General features: G+C 42.3%; 2 protein-coding genes across 12 annotated transcripts; one reads left to right on the forward strand and one right to left on the reverse strand.

The window, feature by feature from the left end:
• Positions 1 to 1,200: 1,200 nt before the first annotated feature.
• LOC6545730 (PDZ and LIM domain protein 4) lies at positions 1,201 to 15,538 on the reverse strand. 11 transcript variants are annotated; one of them, XM_026976617.1, is made up of 9 exons: positions 15,232 to 15,538; positions 12,799 to 12,947; positions 12,236 to 12,539; positions 5,207 to 5,407; positions 4,845 to 4,924; positions 4,194 to 4,265; positions 2,396 to 2,555; positions 1,812 to 1,850; positions 1,201 to 1,744 (listed from the first exon to the last, which is right to left on the reverse strand). In XM_026976617.1, exons 1-9 carry the CDS (start codon positions 15,430 to 15,432, stop codon positions 1,658 to 1,660), a joined length of 1,293 nt encoding a protein of 430 aa, XP_026832418.1. In that variant the 5' UTR covers positions 15,433 to 15,538; the 3' UTR covers positions 1,201 to 1,657. The 11 variants fall into 11 exon arrangements, with proteins under 11 accessions (XP_026832418.1, XP_001971624.2, XP_026832419.1 ...); XM_001971588.3 differs by lacking the exon at positions 15,232 to 15,538 and adding an exon at positions 13,396 to 13,698; XM_026976618.1 differs by lacking the exon at positions 4,194 to 4,265.
• On the forward strand, positions 5,882 to 8,531 carry LOC6545731 (cell division control protein 6 homolog). Its single transcript, XM_001971589.3, has 2 exons — positions 5,882 to 7,626; positions 7,726 to 8,531. Exons 1-2 carry the CDS (start codon positions 6,042 to 6,044, stop codon positions 8,142 to 8,144), a joined length of 2,004 nt encoding a protein of 667 aa, XP_001971625.1. The 5' UTR covers positions 5,882 to 6,041; the 3' UTR covers positions 8,145 to 8,531.
• Positions 15,539 to 15,928: the final 390 nt, after the last annotated feature.

Here is a 15,928-nt window from a genome sequence, read left to right on the forward strand (position 1 = left end):
AAAAAAAAATAATTTTTATATTTGAATGCAGTTTTTTAGAGAATTACGCCAGAAACATTTAGAGGCATGCCACTTCAAAATCCGATTAAGATAAGTTGAGTTATGGAGTTTTGAACTTCAGCCTTAGGACATTTCTTAATTTTTTGGAATTTCTTCAACATCATCACATCAAAAAAATTACAAAAAATTTGAAAAAAAAATAATTTTTATATTTGAATGCAGTTTTTTAGAGAATTGCGCCAGAAACATTTAGAGGTATGCCACTTCAAAATCCGATTAAGATAAGTTGAGTTATGGAGTTTTGAACTTCAGCCTTGGAACATTTCTTAATTGCTTGAATTTCTACATCACATCAAAAAAATTACAAAAAATTTGAAAAAAAAATAATTTTTATATTTGAATGCAGTTTTTTAGAGAATTACGCCAGAAACATTTAGAGGTATGCCACTTCAAAATCCGATTAAGATAAGTTGAGTTATGGAGTTTGGAACTTCAGCCTTAGGGCATTTCTTCATTTTTTTGAATTTCTACATCACAACATCAAAAAAATTACAAAAAATTTGAAAAAAAAATAATTTTTAAATTTGAATGCAGTTTTTTAGAGAATTGCGCCAGAAACATTTAGAGGTATGCCACTTCAAAATCCGATTAAGATAAGTTGAGTTATGGAGTTTAGAACTTCAGCCTTAGGGCATTTCTTCATTTTTTTGAATCTCTACAACAACACATCAAAAAAATTACAAAAAAATAAAAAAAAAAAAAAATTTTAATTTGAATGCAGTTTTTTAGAGAATTGCGCCAGAAACATTTAGAGGTATGCCACTTCAAAATCCGATTAAGATAAGTTGAGTTATGGAGTTTAGAACTTCAGCCTTAGGGCATTTCTTCATTTTTTTGAATCTCTACAACAACACCACATCAAAAAAATTATAAAAAATTTAAAAAAAAATAAATTTTTAAATTTGAATGCATTTTTTTAGAGAATTGCGCCAGAAACATTTAGAGGTATGCCACTTCAAAATACGATTAAGATAAGTTGAGTTATGGAGTTTAGAACTTCAGCCTTAGGGCATTTCTTCATTTTTTTGAATATCTACTCCACGAGTAACGGGTATAAAAATCAGGTTCAACCATACGAAAATAAAAAGGATTAAAGAGTATAAATATGCCTTTCTAGATTGAAGTCACATAAGGCACGCATATCTTTCATCCAATCAAAGTCACTTTTATTAATTAAAACATTCTTAATTCCTATTACATTCCATGACTAGAATCACTCGGTATTAACACACCTGACGGCTGTTAACTTAGAATCAGCATAACATAAACATAGCCATAAATCAAAGATTACTTTCTTTTCTTTTTTTTATTTAATTAATTTATATACGTTTTCTATTGCATATGCAGAGTGTAAATAGGTTGAGGCGAAGTTAAGTGGTGTTTAATTGTATTTCGATGCCAATTGATTACCAATCCATTATATCATCAAGCGTGTTAGTGGTTCACAATTTCTTGTCGTTCTTCATAGAATTTATTGAGTAAGTTAAACAGAATTTCATAAAAATCCGCTAAATATGTTAGGAGATAGACAACTGCAGCAGATGTTGCATTGATGTTGATGTTGATGCTGCTGTCGCTGGTGTTGCAGCTGCACCTTCTAGTACTCGGTGGCACCAATAACGCTGTACATGAGACGATTGAAGGAGCCGCTCTGGCGTATGTTCTCATCGTGGGTGTTTACCACCTGTAGCCCAATAAAACACATTAATAGTATGACATTCAGTTAACAGTGACTAAGCTGAGCTACTCACATTGTACGGCGGCCGGGATACTGGCGCTGATACTGGTTTCTGTAATAGCATTTGGATGAAGTAAACAGATAATAACTCTGATTGTTAACTCTAGCTAAGTCAAGCAATTTCGATTACAAACTTCCAATGCAATATTCAACTGTTATGAGCTTCTGTTAGATGTTATAAGTCAGAATGCCAAAAAGATGTGTGCTTATTGTGATTTGGAAAATATACACAGAGATGGAGTTAATGGATGTGTTTAGTGTAGTTCGATGCCAGCAGGTGATCGACCAAAAATCAGGTTAGTAACACTACTTCGGCCCATTAGTTGTCGTTATAGCGCGCTTACATGCCGCCAGACAAGGACACACAGACACTGTTGACTAACATTCGGTTGGTTCAACTGTACACGTTACATTGACACGGATAGAGAGACAGCGAGCGATATAGGAACAGAGAGAGATAGATAGACTTTGTACAAGATGAGCTTGAGGAACGAGCGATATTGTCGGATGCCTTCACATAAAGTTTTGACTGAGTTCGACTGATTCGAGTTGATTGAGAGATTTGCTTGATTTTCGAACGGTTGCGCACGATCTTACCTTTCCTGGAACCAATCTATTGGGCTGATAGACCTTAGTCTGCACAGGAATGGTCACTTCCTGTGGCGAGGATTGGCCATAGTTGCTGTAGCCGCCCTCTTCTTGAATGGCTCTGTAGGTTTCGCTGTTCCTGGGATCGTACTGGACAGTTTTCTTATAGCTGCTCGTTGGCAGTGGTCAGTGATTTGGATTCCGATTCGGATTAAGATTCAGTAATTCGGGGGTTTGCATTGAGATCGTTGAAAGCGCCGTTATTTTGGTCAATTATTCGTTGGAGTTTTGGTTTGGTGTTACGCAAGTTTTCAAAAGATTTATATTTTTAATTCGTTTTATTTTTGTTGGTTAATCGAGATTTATAAAAAAGTATGTTGGTTTTTTTTTTTTTTTTTATTTTTTTACATCGGTTGAGTAGCGTGAGACAGAGTAGTGAGAGAATAGAAAGAGAAAACAGGATGTGCACAAAATACGTTAGAATTATTTTGTTTTTGTTGTAGTTGTAGTTTGTTGTTGCTGTTGTTGGTGGGCAATAGGTGTGCTTCGTTGTCTTGGAACTGCACACTCCTCAAACGGATTGCGATTAATTAATTAAGGAAACTCATTAACAAATTGCTTACGAGCTAGTTATTATTATTAAGTGTATCGAACAGAACTGCATAACAAGGTGCTTGATTATATTGAGATTATCATATATCATCGGATGAGTCGAAGCCTTGAGATCGGGCGGGATTAGGGTGGTTAGTTGGGCTCGTTCGGTTAATACTGGATGGGTTGCGATGGGGATCATGAATAGGAACTTTCAGTGCTGTCTTTCAAACAGTTCGTAAATATAATTCAGCAAACGTCTTTTAGTTTCGGATTAGTCTTGTGGGGCGGGTCGAAAAGGAGGGGGATGGTCTTTCAGCAGGATTCTTGGGTAAGGGTATTTGGCTCATAGTCTAGTAGAAGTGGGTTCAGTTTTTGGCTACTATTTCATTGATCATTTGTTTTGTTGATAGAGTATTTGCAGTTGATGCTGGCGTTGTTGACGTTGTTGCTCTGCAAGTTGTTCTTTTTGCTTTTGTTGCTCCAGAATAATACGTTTTTGTTCCAGGAAAGATAGATCGATGAAAATTCTAACATTAATCGTGCAGCTAAGTTCTAAGCATATCAGAATCTAAGAGCTAGAGTGGTAGAGTCAAGGGTTCGCTTATTTGTTTTTTTTTTTTTTTTGGTGGTTAATCTATAGGATCAGCACCTGATCTACCCATTTAAGACCCTTCCCGATGCACCTACGCCTCTTTTGCCATACCTTACACTTATGTCCTAATAACCAAAACTGAAAAGCCTCAAGACAAACAACGTTCGCTGTGGGTTTCGGTGGAAATAGTTGTCAGAAATACACGTATTTACACAGTATGGATTTCCTTATCACAGACTCAGGTCATTTGAGCTTTTCTTTGCAATAGGAAGATTTTGGGAGAGATATAGGAAACACATATTCGTTGACAGCAGAGCACATGCATTTGGGGATTGAACTTGTGTGGTGTTGTTTCTGTTGTTCTGACATAGATATTGTATCTGGGTCCAAGATATTATATAGTACAGTTGTTGAGGTTGCGGGAGACAACAATAATAGAGGGTTAATCTGTACAGACAGGCAGGGGAAACATTCCTCATATTCAATTTAATTTGTCTCAAGGCAAGTTCAGGTACAATTTCAAGTTCTTGCGCTCATGGGCTTTCCATATCAAAGTGAAAGTGAAAGGATTCAATCAAAGAACGAAATCAGGCTGTGCTCAAGATATGAATTTACTTTTACCCGTTAAGTTTTGTTGGCAAAGGACGATGCAAAGGACTTTCCTTCAAGCGATTGCTTTCGCTCGTGGCGAAGCTACAACAATATACATAGAATATATATAGGATATATAGAGAGTCGTATATTTATATATGTAAAACAGATATCCGGCAGTAGGCAGTAGAGTAGTAGCTACAACATCTATGGACTGGTTTTTGTGTTTATTCATGTGTTCGAATCGTGTGTGTGTTTCTCATTTCGTGTGTGCATCGGTTTAGTAAATTTCGTTTCGACTTTGATTTTGTGGCTTTTGGGTTAGTGGATTATGGCCGCAGCTTAACCAGGAACCAATTATTCGGGTTATGTGGACCTTAGGCTACTCGTAACCGTGTTCGTGACTCGTTTTTATTAGTTTCAAGCTACTTGGCGCATTTCGAGTGGCTCGCTCTCTCTCTGGCAAAAAGAAAAGCTGCATCAAAAATTTCGAAGAGTTCTACGCAGGTTTATTCATAAATTGCAAAATCCAAAGAATATGTAGCGTAATTCATAGGCTTATAAATTCAATTTGACAAGCGTATTCCAAAGTTCAAATATTAGTGTTTTTTTTTTCTTTTTTCATTGTATCGAGCTAAGCATAAGAGTTTCCAGATGGTACGTTTCTGGGTGACAACTTACGGAACTGTGGATCTGATGGTGTCCTCGATGTTGTTGTTGGAGTATAGGCCGATGGGCGAGTTGAATTGCTTGTGGAAGACCTGAAATCGAGGGACATACATGTAAGTATAACCAAAACTACTAATTAAATACAATTACTGTCTATGAAATCCAATCCACTTAGAGTAAACAAAGCCTATGAAAACATATAACTAATGGTACTTTATATTTTTTCATTGAAATTTTGAATAGGGGTTAGAACAAACACAATAGGTGACGAATTCGAAATGATATCATTGAAAATGTCCATTTCACATGTAGAAAACAGTATTTTCTGTAATTTAACATTATCCAAGTGCGGCTTTAAGCAATTTGGTACTCACGCGGCCAGTGTCGGCTTCCGAACCGACAACCTTGTGCAGCATGGTGTCGGCCACACGCTGCTTCATGATACTGTCATGGTAGTCGTGTCCTGGGTGGGCGCGCACAGCCGGGTTGGGGTAGTGCCTCAAGTAGGACTCTGTCGTGGGCGCATCCTTCTTCACTTTGGCGCCGGGCAGGACCAGCGGAGTTGTACGGTAGGGCTGGAAGGCGGATCAGTGATTAACGACTTTGTTTACGCCAGAATGGGGCAAACATTTGGCTGACCAGACGTTGCGGCAAATGATAATATAAATAAATCAGACAAAGATTACCAGAGTTTCTAGAAACCACCAGATCTTTGCCCACTGTGCTAGGTATTTCTACTTTGTGTGCGCGTGTGTGTGCATAATTTTTCGCTATATCTAAATTCCATTTTATGTGCGCCCGGTTATATACTTTAAAAATATCCCACAAGCAGGGGGAAATATTTTTAGGCGCTTACGTAAGCGTGCTCAACGTCCAGCGATTTGTGTTTTCTATCTGGCGCGGAGCATTTTATTTTTACCAGGCAGTCCACGCGCGAGTATGTAAGTAATTCAATATTGGCGGACTGCTGTTTAAAATGTTGTAACTAAGCGCGGCTAATCGATAAGCGATCGACGATAATCAGCTCTGGGCCAGGGCTGCCAGATGGTCAGACCAGGCTTGATCAGCTGTTGTTCGTGGTGAATGGCAATCACAATTTGCGCGCTTTTTTAATTGTGACTGCCAGCGTAAAATTTTAACGCACGCTGTGGCTTAATTAACTAGTATTTAATAGCTAACTAATTGCTGATCAATAAACTAAACTAAAGAATGGCTGCCGTACGCCGCTCCACGCGTCTGAGTAGCATCAGCAAGGCGACCGCCGCCTCTCCTCTGCCGCAGTCGACGCAGACGCCGCGTCGCTCGGAAGTTTGGAAACGCAGGCAGCCGAAAAAAGTGCTAGCCGATAGCGACGACGACGAGGAGGAGGAGGTGGTGGCTACGGCAATCTATGACCTGACCAGCACCGTTTCAGAGAACAACGAGAACCGCAACGTGCTCAACAAAATGGACAAGGTCTCCAAGCGCAGGACCTCGCAAGTGCAGGTGGCTCAAGCGGAGCTCCCGAAGACGCCACGCAGCACAAAGAAAACAGCCCAATCAGCTGGTAGTTCACGGGCCAAGCGAGACCAGGAAAACCGTGAGGCCATCGCTAGGTTCATGGAAAGCGAACAGGATCCAGAGGTGGACCCGCTCCATGGATCGCCGCCCAAGCAGAGGAAGTTGCAGCCACTGCCACAGCACCTGATCAGTCCTTCGCGGCTGCTGGACAGGCTCAGCATCGACGAGCGCCTGGAGGAAGGGGAGGTGGAGGTGGAGCCGATACACAAGACTGACAAGGCTGAGCAGCAGCAGAAGCAACTGGAAAAACACCTGACAAAGCCACGACCAAAACAGCAGGAGGACCCATTAGCACCAAAGCCGCTGGAGAAACCTTCAACAAGACAGCCGAATAAAACTGAAATCAAAGAGCAAAACAATTCCCAAACCAATGAGGAAACCCAACAGAATAGCCTGCCCTCGCCCTCCCGCAACAAATACCAAAACGCCAGACGAGTGCTCAACAGCGCCGAGACGCAAAACCTGCCAGGACGTGAATCGCAGCTTCAAGAGCTCCGTGAATTCTTCAGCAGTCACCTGGACAGTCAGACTTCCGGCAGCCTCTATGTCTCCGGGCAGCCAGGAACAGGAAAGACCGCCTGCCTATCGCTTCTTCTAAGAGATCCCGACTTCTCAAAGCGTCTACAACGTGTCTACATCAACTGCACCAGCATAGCAAGTGTAGGAGCAGTTTACAAGAAGCTATGCACCGAACTGCAGCTCAAAGTCAGCGGTCGCACAGAAAGAGATCACTTGGAGGCCATACAGCGTCACCTGAAGACGGCAAAGCGAATGCTCCTGCTTGTGCTAGACGAGATTGATCAGCTCTGCACCAGCAGGCAGGAGGTGTTGTACACGATCTTCGAGTGGCCAGCTCTGCCTGGCTCCAGAATACTGCTCGTGGGCATTGCCAATAGTTTGGATCTCACAGATCGTGCGCTGATGCGACTGAATGCAAGGTGCGAACTAAAGCCCAGACTGATGCACTTCCCGCCCTACTCCAAGCAGCAGATCGTGGAGATATTCAAGTCGCGTCTAGCCGAGGCGGAGGTGCTGGACGTCTTTCCGCCCGTTACCCTGCAGCTGCTGGCCGCCAAGGTGAGTGCGATCAGCGGAGATGTGCGACGGGCCCTGGACATTGGACGACGGGTAGTCGAGATAGCAGAGCAGCAGAAGCGCGATGGCGAAAAGGAGTTCAATATGAAGGCCCTGCAACTGGAGGGCAAGGATGCGGAGCAGGCCAAGGCTAAGCAAGGTAGACCATTATTCCTCAGTATATACATAGATAAATCAATCTTAAAACAAAATGCTTGTATAGAATGTATTATAAGAAGTTATGTTTGCACTATTTCAGACACTCTGAAGCCCGTTCAGGTCACCCAAGTGGCTGCAGTGCTGAACAAGGTCTACGGAGCCTCACAGAATCTGGAGGAGGACATCGAGGGATCCTTTCCACTGCAGCAGAAGCTGATGCTGTGCACCCTGGTGCTGATGCTGCGCAACGAGCGCAACAAAGACATCAGCATGGGTCGCCTGCACGAGGTCTACAGAAGAGTGTGCGCCAAACGCAACATCCTGGCCCTGGACCAAGCGGAGTTCACTGGCACTGTGGACCTGGTCGAGACCCGAGGCATTCTGCGGATCATGCGCAAGAAGGAGCCCCGCCTGCACAAGGTTCTGCTGCAGTGGGACGAGGAGGAGGTGCATGCGGCACTGAGCGACAAGCAGCTGATCGCCTCAATCCTCAGCGACACCGCCTGCCTGAGCAAGTGACGATCTGGACGATTACCTTTAGGAAATTAGTGTGGCCGACAAACTGCTGCTGGTTAATTGCGCATTTTTCTCATTTTCATTCACCTTGGGGACGTACGTATATGTATAAGAATACTTTTTGACGCTAATTTTAAAATTCGTGGCTGGCGCAAGCACTGAAATATTTTGAAATATCATTTGACGGTCACTTTCGACATTATCTGCTATTTTCTGACTATTAATTGAATCGAAGCCTCGAGACTCTTGTGTGTGTCATAAATTTAAGTAAATGTTGCGCCCATAATCTATTTCTAATCCGATGTGTTGACCAATAAGTTATAGAGAATTCCCCTTCCTGTTAGCCCTAAGCAAAAAAGAATAAACTAAATAGTTCCGCAATACACGAAACGCAAAAGTGAAAACGCTTTCCACTTTCGCTGGGCCACAAGTTTAAATCTTGGGCCGTGCCAAAAGTTGTGAAAACCATAGGGAAAGTCTGCCATTGTTTTCATAACGTACGAGTCAAATTAACACCAGTGCTTCTGAATTTGTGTGGGCTTGCTGGCCATCTCGACATGAAATTAATTTGTTCTATAATCATTTTGTTTATTTATTTGCTGGCTTATTGTTGTTCTTCCTGCGCTCTCTGCTCTAAAAATATACCCCGTTTGAGTGGTATGAATTACATTGAGCACAGCACAGCCAGAGCGCAATGAAAATATGTTTCAAAAACTCTGCTTGCCTTTCGACGCGTATTGACGAAAGGCGAACAAATGTTTGAATAATAAGCTATATGCAGAGAGGCGCTGCGAACCGCCAGCCAGATATATGCATGCATATATCTATGGGTGTAGGTATATGGCGTTCTATATTCCTATTTCCCAAATACATATATACTTCTGAGGGAGCAGTAAGGCGAAAAACCTCGAAAAACACAGGTCTGTTGGCGCTGGCGTTTGTATTTGAACTTGAATTCCAAGATCAAATGGTTGACGGTAAAGGTGAAATGTTTCATCTGGACTGTGCCATGTACTTAGAAATAATTTATGTTTATATCTATATAGATGATCAAATCTCAGCTAGCTTTGCTCTATTTTGTATCTCTACTTGGCTTAAACGAGTCCCGTTGACAGCTAGAAGTTGTTTCCTCTTTAAAACCAGAAGTTAGATCTTTGTTTGGGACTTTAATATTTCCCTGCATTTATTTTAGTTGAGTTAATTGCTCACTGGCTCGCTTACTTGGTATTGAATGCACTCATTGAGGTCTGGCTGCTCCTTGTAGTAGACTGGGGATCCGTTTTTGAACTGAACGTACTCCATTTTTGTAATGTGTGTGTTTTGGCTTGAATTTAAACTCCTTCAATTCGAACAAAATAGAAACGAAAGATATTATAGCCAGGTGCAATTACGTAATGGAAGATCACGCAGTGTTTTCAATATTTTGTATGTAAATTTTTTTTATTTTTTGTATTTTATGATTGGTAACTTGCTTCTTCGTCACGTTTAAATCAACGCTGCAGCTGGTGAGATCGGAGATCTATTCACTAGGATTCACTACAAAAAGGATGCTCGAGCTCGAGTCTTATTGTTGTTTATTTTTCAATATTCCGAACGCAACTGATTCGAAAATTTTCAAATGCTGGCGAATTATTGCTATTCCGACTGCGCGGAATTCCAATTTGTCTATATAGCCAACTCGGTATTGGTTGGAGAGTGTGTCTGTCTGTCTGTGTGAGCCAGCATATAGAAAACTGAGTGCTGACGGTCAGAGGCCGTCCGACCCACGCACCCACACCAATCCATTCGAAAATCCTATGTATTCGAGGTAGAGAGAGCAGATTTTCTTAAATATACAAAATATGTTTTTGTGCAAATAGCCTGTTCACCGAGCGTAAACCACGGGCAACAACAATACGCCATCGTATAAACTTGGACTTGGCGTGATCTATATTTTTTATTTTTCCCCAGCTCCCGCCCACGCGCCACCTTAACCACCCCATTTCCTCCCCCTCAGCGGATGTTGTTGTTTGTCCTGCCACCTCGGTCGAGAATTATTCACATATAACATCTCGCGTATATGTTTTAATTGCTGCTTTTGTGGAACCATTTCACATAACACTCTTTTCGCATCTCGAGAATTAGGCACAAATATTTATCGGACTCGAGGTTATTGTTTCGCCCCACTGCAGCAACATAAATGTGAATATAGATACACTTCGCCAATCTGCAGCCAAATTATTGATTTGCTCAGTTTGCTTTCGCCAAATTGCACTGGCACTGAGCACTTTCAATTCGCAAATTTGTCAACCAATTGTGACAGCTCCAAAGATACCGATCCTCGTCTATATTGGCATTGGCATGCTGAGTTTTCTTGGCTGTCATAAGCAATTGGCATTGGAACAGGGCATTGGGCATATCATTTGATGTTGATCCAAAAACACACGAGCAGGTGTAATTAGCCTTGAAAGGCTGTTGGAAAAGCTTCAAGTTCGATGGAGGATCCAAGGAGCGCATAACTTACACGGAATTATGGGCTGTGCTTCCCACTGCGAAGGTTGCACTTCATTTGACTGTGTGCTGCACTTGGAGAAAATTATGGTTAACAGAAAGATAATGAAAATTCTTCCCAATTTGTTCTCTATTTCGTTGTGAAGATAGTTTTAAAGAGAAAGTGGGAATTTTAATACGCTGAATATTAATGCCATTTTTCTAGAGACCAACCTTTTCGCATGATTAAGCGTTTGTAAACCATTCCGTCTACATTTTGAGTAAGCCAGTATAATTTGTGCCCGGTGCACCCCCGCTTGCTTAAAACAAAACGACCAATAAACAATCCCACTGATGTTGTTTTGTGCGTTTCACGCCTCCAACAAAGAAATCCAAAACACAAATAGAACGCATTCAAGGCACATATTAACCATAAATTAGTTGAGGCAAAGTACAATAACCCCTCGCAGTATAATGCTCAGAATAGACCAACTCTCATCCACGGGGAGGTCACCTGTTCTGGAACTTTTTCCCGAGGCACCTTCCTCCCACACTTTCGTATGACAAATCGTCAAACATCAAATCACGTAGGTGCCTACCTGGCACCTTGATTTTGTTTCAGTGCCGCACCGACACAACAGCAAACACCGAACTGCGACCTTGGCAAGTGTCTTGATTCATTAGCGGCGTCATCCGAGGATGATGGGACATATGGAGGGGGTGCTTTCAGTGGCCTTGCCACGGGGCATCACAAGTTGTGGACAGTGGATCAAAATCCCCGCCTTGCAGCTCACTCACCTGCCCAGAAATAGTTCGGAAAATAGACGCTTGTTTATTTGCGTCTTTGCCTCTTGGCATTTTCCGCTGAGTTTTGGGGGCGTTCTAGTTCCCTGTAAGAGATTCCGACTTGTTTTTCTTTGATTCCCAGCCAATTTCCACCTGCGCACTGCGTCACCGAGCCTTTTCCTGTTTAGCCCCCCACATCCTCGATCCCAAGTCTATATATAGCGGATGTAAACGATGGAACCTTGACCAACAACATTGTTATGTGCTGATGTCATCGTTTGAGTGTATTCAAATTACAAAAATTATCTGTTTTCTACATTTTCGAACGCCGTTTTACATGCACATTTTCAATATCTACACACACGATGAAAATGAAAAACAAAACACGGCGTCTGAAACAATTCACGTAGCTATTTTGGCCTGGCATCGCAAAAAATATTTTACCACATTTAATTTACACACATTTTTCCAAGTGAATCTCCGAAAAGTATGCAGCGTTGCACTGAATATAGTCATTTAAAAAATATTCGAAAATTTTGCAATATTTATAGGTAAGCAAAAATACAACTTGCCTAAAATGCAATCTTAAGCAGTGAAGTGTACAATAATCCAAAATGAAACTTTTCAATTATTAGTTGCAAATAGGTAGAACCAAACTTATAGAAATGGATAAATCCTTTAATGAAATCAAACGCGTATTTTTCAGTTTGATATTTTCATAATTTCAGTACTCGCAGCATACCTTTCGGGATAAATGCTTTTGTTTTTAAATTTAAAACTTACACTTAAACACACAGTGCATAAATAACCCTTACAGCACTACTAGTATGCCAACTCACCTGGTTCACAATGGCGGCCTGCTCCTCATCGACATCCTGCTGATGGTCCCTGGTTGGCTTGGGCGAGAACACAGCAGATGGTACTTCATAGCCACCGGATGAGTTCAGCTGGGGAAACACGGTCTGCGGCAAGGTGTCCACTGGCAACTGGAGGGCCCTTTCAAAGTGGCTGGGTCCGGGCAAAAAGGGCGACGGACCGCGATGGGGCAACAGATCCGGAGTGGGTGGCGGCAAGGTGGAGTTGCTGCGCGATCCAGGACCTGCCTCCTGAGTTCCGCCCTGCGTGTAGGCGATTTTGTTGTCCCTGGAACTTACAAGGATTAGTACTGCCACATACCATACAAAATAGAAGTCAGTTCCGAACGTTGCCTAATGTAAAATGAAGATTTTTTCACTTTTCAGCTCAGTTTCCTATGAGGTTATATGGTTTCTGGAACCAGAAGGTTGTAAGATATATGGTTGTAAGCTGAAGTTCTTTGTAGTGTGAATAACTAAACAACATACGGAACTGATCTCTGGTATCGCCGTTTGCTGCGTGCATTTACGCGGACTTCCTGGCTCACCTGTGCACCACCAGGCGAATCTCGTTGCCAGCACCGCGGAACAGATGCTGTGCATCCGCATGACTCAGGTCGCGTGCATCGTACTCGCCGATCTTCGAGATGATATCGCCACGGAGCAGTTCGCCCTGCGCTGGGCTGCCCGCTTGCACCTGCAACGGGAGGGGTTGAAAAGCATGTGGCAAGGTCATTTCACACACACACACACTATAGGGCGCAGCCTTGACATAGATTTATGGGTGCCTAAATAGATGCAGACAGAATTATGATCGCCAGATTGTGTGTGTTTACATTGCAGCTCAGGGAGAGCGGGTAAGGAAAAGTGGAAAATTGCATCGACTATTTTGTTGCGCCTCAATTAGTTTTACTGGCGTCGCATTTTGGCAACGCTGCAGTGTTTATTGTTGCTGTGCCCGTTTCGCTATTTTCATTTGTTTTTGTTTACGAGTATTTGGGCGCTGAGTACAAAGCGGCAGGCGGGGGCACAAAGGCCAATCGCTTTTCCTCTGCCATTTCGTCTGTGCCTCAATTTTGATGAATGGACCACAAGCGGCCACAAGGCGACAGTCTCTCTGGTTATATAACTCTCTGGTTATTTACCCTGGTAATGATAAGCGGCGTGTCCAGATCGTTGCCGCCTACCAAACGGATGCCCCAGGGCGTGGCCTGTCCATCGCGCAGTAGCACCACCGCGAACTCATGCAGCTTGGGGCTCATCCTGCTGTTGGAGATGTTGCAAGACGATCGTGGTCAGCTCAGAGGCTCATCCAAACGATGGATTATCCCGAAAATATGTATATATTTTATTATTTGTTTGTTTTTTTGTGGCCTGCGAGGCGCAGGCGGCGCGAGATTGCAATCCGTTAAGCGTTTTGTTCGATCGCAAAGCTGCTCAAGTACTAATTTTAAAATACAATTCGTATTCCTTTTTGCAGCAACAGCAGCGGCAGCAGAGTACACTGCGCCACAAATCAGCTTCTTACACATACATATACAACTTATATCCGCCGGCAAAGGCGACTACATGCTGAGAAACATGAATTCGATTGGCGAATCCTAATTGTTAAATGGTTTTTCCGCTAAGAGTACTCTCAATTTCTCAGAGAGGATGTCGTGGATTCAAAAAAACAAACATCTCTGCAGAACTCATAATTAACAGAAGGTAACTGGGCGTATACTTGATAAGCGGTTGCATATCAAATTACGCATACGCAGTGGTAATGAGCACGATTGCTTGGCATACATGCCATGTTTTTGAAGACATAATATTCCCAACTAGCACTTGAACAAATGGATCCCTATTATATATCGCCCAATCCAATAGAGCATCCAAAAACCACCACAAACTCAAACCCTTCTCCCCATTGTTCCCATTGTTTAGTTTGACGTGTGCCCTGCATTTGTGGCATTCTGCATTTCGTTGACCACATTTTAGGGCAGCACTTGATCCAGTTGCACGTCGACCCTGAAGAAATGAATGCCACATATCATCATCTGGGCGAATGCTTTGATGAGCTTGCACGATGCAAAGCATAAAAATCAAGTTTCTAGGCATCTGTTTTTCCCCGACAATTTCAGCATTTTATTGCTGTTTTTTTTTTCCCCCGACTTGTTTGCCCAACGATGAGGCAACCCATAGAGAGAGTGTAATTAAATTTATTTACTGAGGCGGTACTAGCAGAATCGAAGCAACAAATTCGCCACTCTTGCCCAATTTAAACAAGCTAATCATATCAGATTTATATTGCATTAGTCAATGGAAAAGTCTACGGTCAACGTGACGTATGAGCAATGTGCACGGGTCAACGGTTGAAGGACGTTGGTTTGTATTAAACATTCTAGTCTGCCTCTCGATTTTGGCAACAATTTTACTGTTTACAGCGGAAAATGTTTTCCTGCCGCTCGGCTTTCCGCTGAAAGTATGTTCATATATACACAATATATGGCTTGCCATTTCATTTTTCATTTTATACATTCTGATTTCGGCACTTTTTGGCTGGTTTTTGAAAAGTTTCTGCTATTTGCGGCTTGAATTGTTTTCATTTCATTTTCCATTGGAATTCATGTAATGCTTTTAGGGTGACTTTTGCTCTAGATCAGCCTTGAGCGGATTGTAAATCATTTAAAAATCTTTACACAGCGCATTTGAAATGGCATAAAAGTCGTGCCAATGGAAATATAGATCCATCCATCTTTTTTGGGCCATTTTACTTGACCGAAAAGTGCAGCAGTGGCCAATTAATTAGCTTTGGCTTGACAAATTTACGAGCCGCCAGGGGCGAAATGTTATTGAACTGATTTCTGAGTCGGCCTGGTGTGAATTGGGGCCACATATACATGGCACACGAATAAGAACACCCGTGCGATGATTGACAAGCCGCCGATTTAAAAGGGGAAATGGGGTTTTTTCACTTTTCTCGGCCACAGCGGACTCACCCCCACATTTTGTTCATCGGCAAAACGGACGCGCTTCTTCAGACCGCTGCTGCTGCGCCGTCTGCAGGGGGATGGCAGCGGTACAAGCGGCGGTTTTGGTGGCGGCTGTGGGCGGTAGGACGAGGGCAGTTCGTAACCGGGCACCTTCCAGAAAGCCGGTCGAGTGAATGACGCGGACGCCGATGATCTGCTGGTCGTCATTGCTGGCCAGCGACTAGAGTAAACAAAAGAAATGCCCCGCACATTCAGAAATATGCGCTAAATTCTACGATTCGAACGCGTCTGCTCGCGACTGCGTGTGTGTGTGCACTACTAGGCAATTGAAAAATCAAATAAAAGCGTAGGAAAAATGCGAGGAAATGAGCGCAAGCAATTATTAATCATTCAAAAGCTAGTGAAAAAGTGAGAGCTGGAGAATTATGAATGGATAAATTGGTGTTTTAGTCAGTGTAGCGACATGACAAATTAGCTTATTTACAAACAATATCGAACAATCTTCATTAAATGGTCAGCATTGGGTTGAAACTCGAACAGAATCAGAATTGATTAAAAAGTACAATATAGTATAAATAAAAATATAAAATATATAATGTGTAATTAAATCGATTTTTAAAAGGAAAACACAACTGCGTATTAAATAGTTTTAAATCATTTTTCCCTAGCTGATTTTTATGGGTAAATAATTTGTTTGGATCGT

This window comes from Drosophila erecta, unplaced genomic scaffold (genome assembly GCF_003286155.1).
Source record: "Drosophila erecta strain 14021-0224.00,06,07 unplaced genomic scaffold, DereRS2 tig00000021-arrow-pilon, whole genome shotgun sequence".
NCBI lineage: Eukaryota > Metazoa > Arthropoda > Insecta > Diptera > Drosophilidae > Drosophila > Drosophila erecta.

What these genes read in the sequence shown, in the direction of transcription:
- LOC6545731 (XM_001971589.3), top strand. Translation starts at nt 6,042, where the DNA reads ATGGCTGCCGTACGCCGCTCCACGCGTCTGAGTAGCATCAGCAAGGCG. An exon ending in GCAGGCCAAGGCTAAGCAAG is followed by an intron (nt 7,627 to 7,725) that starts GTAGACCATTAT and finishes GCACTATTTCAG; the next exon opens with ACACTCTGAAGCCCGTTCAG.
- LOC6545730 (XM_026976617.1), bottom strand. Translation starts at nt 15,432, where the DNA reads ATGACGACCAGCAGATCATCGGCGTCCGCGTCATTCACTCGACCGGCT. An exon ending in CCGATGAACAAAATGTGGGG is followed by an intron (nt 12,948 to 15,231) that starts GTGAGTCCGCTG and finishes CTCCCGTTGCAG; the next exon opens with GTGCAAGCGGGCAGCCCAGC. An exon ending in ACCATCAGATCCACAGTTCC is followed by an intron (nt 4,266 to 4,844) that starts GTAAGTTGTCAC and finishes ATATTGTTGTAG; the next exon opens with CTTCGCCACGAGCGAAAGCA.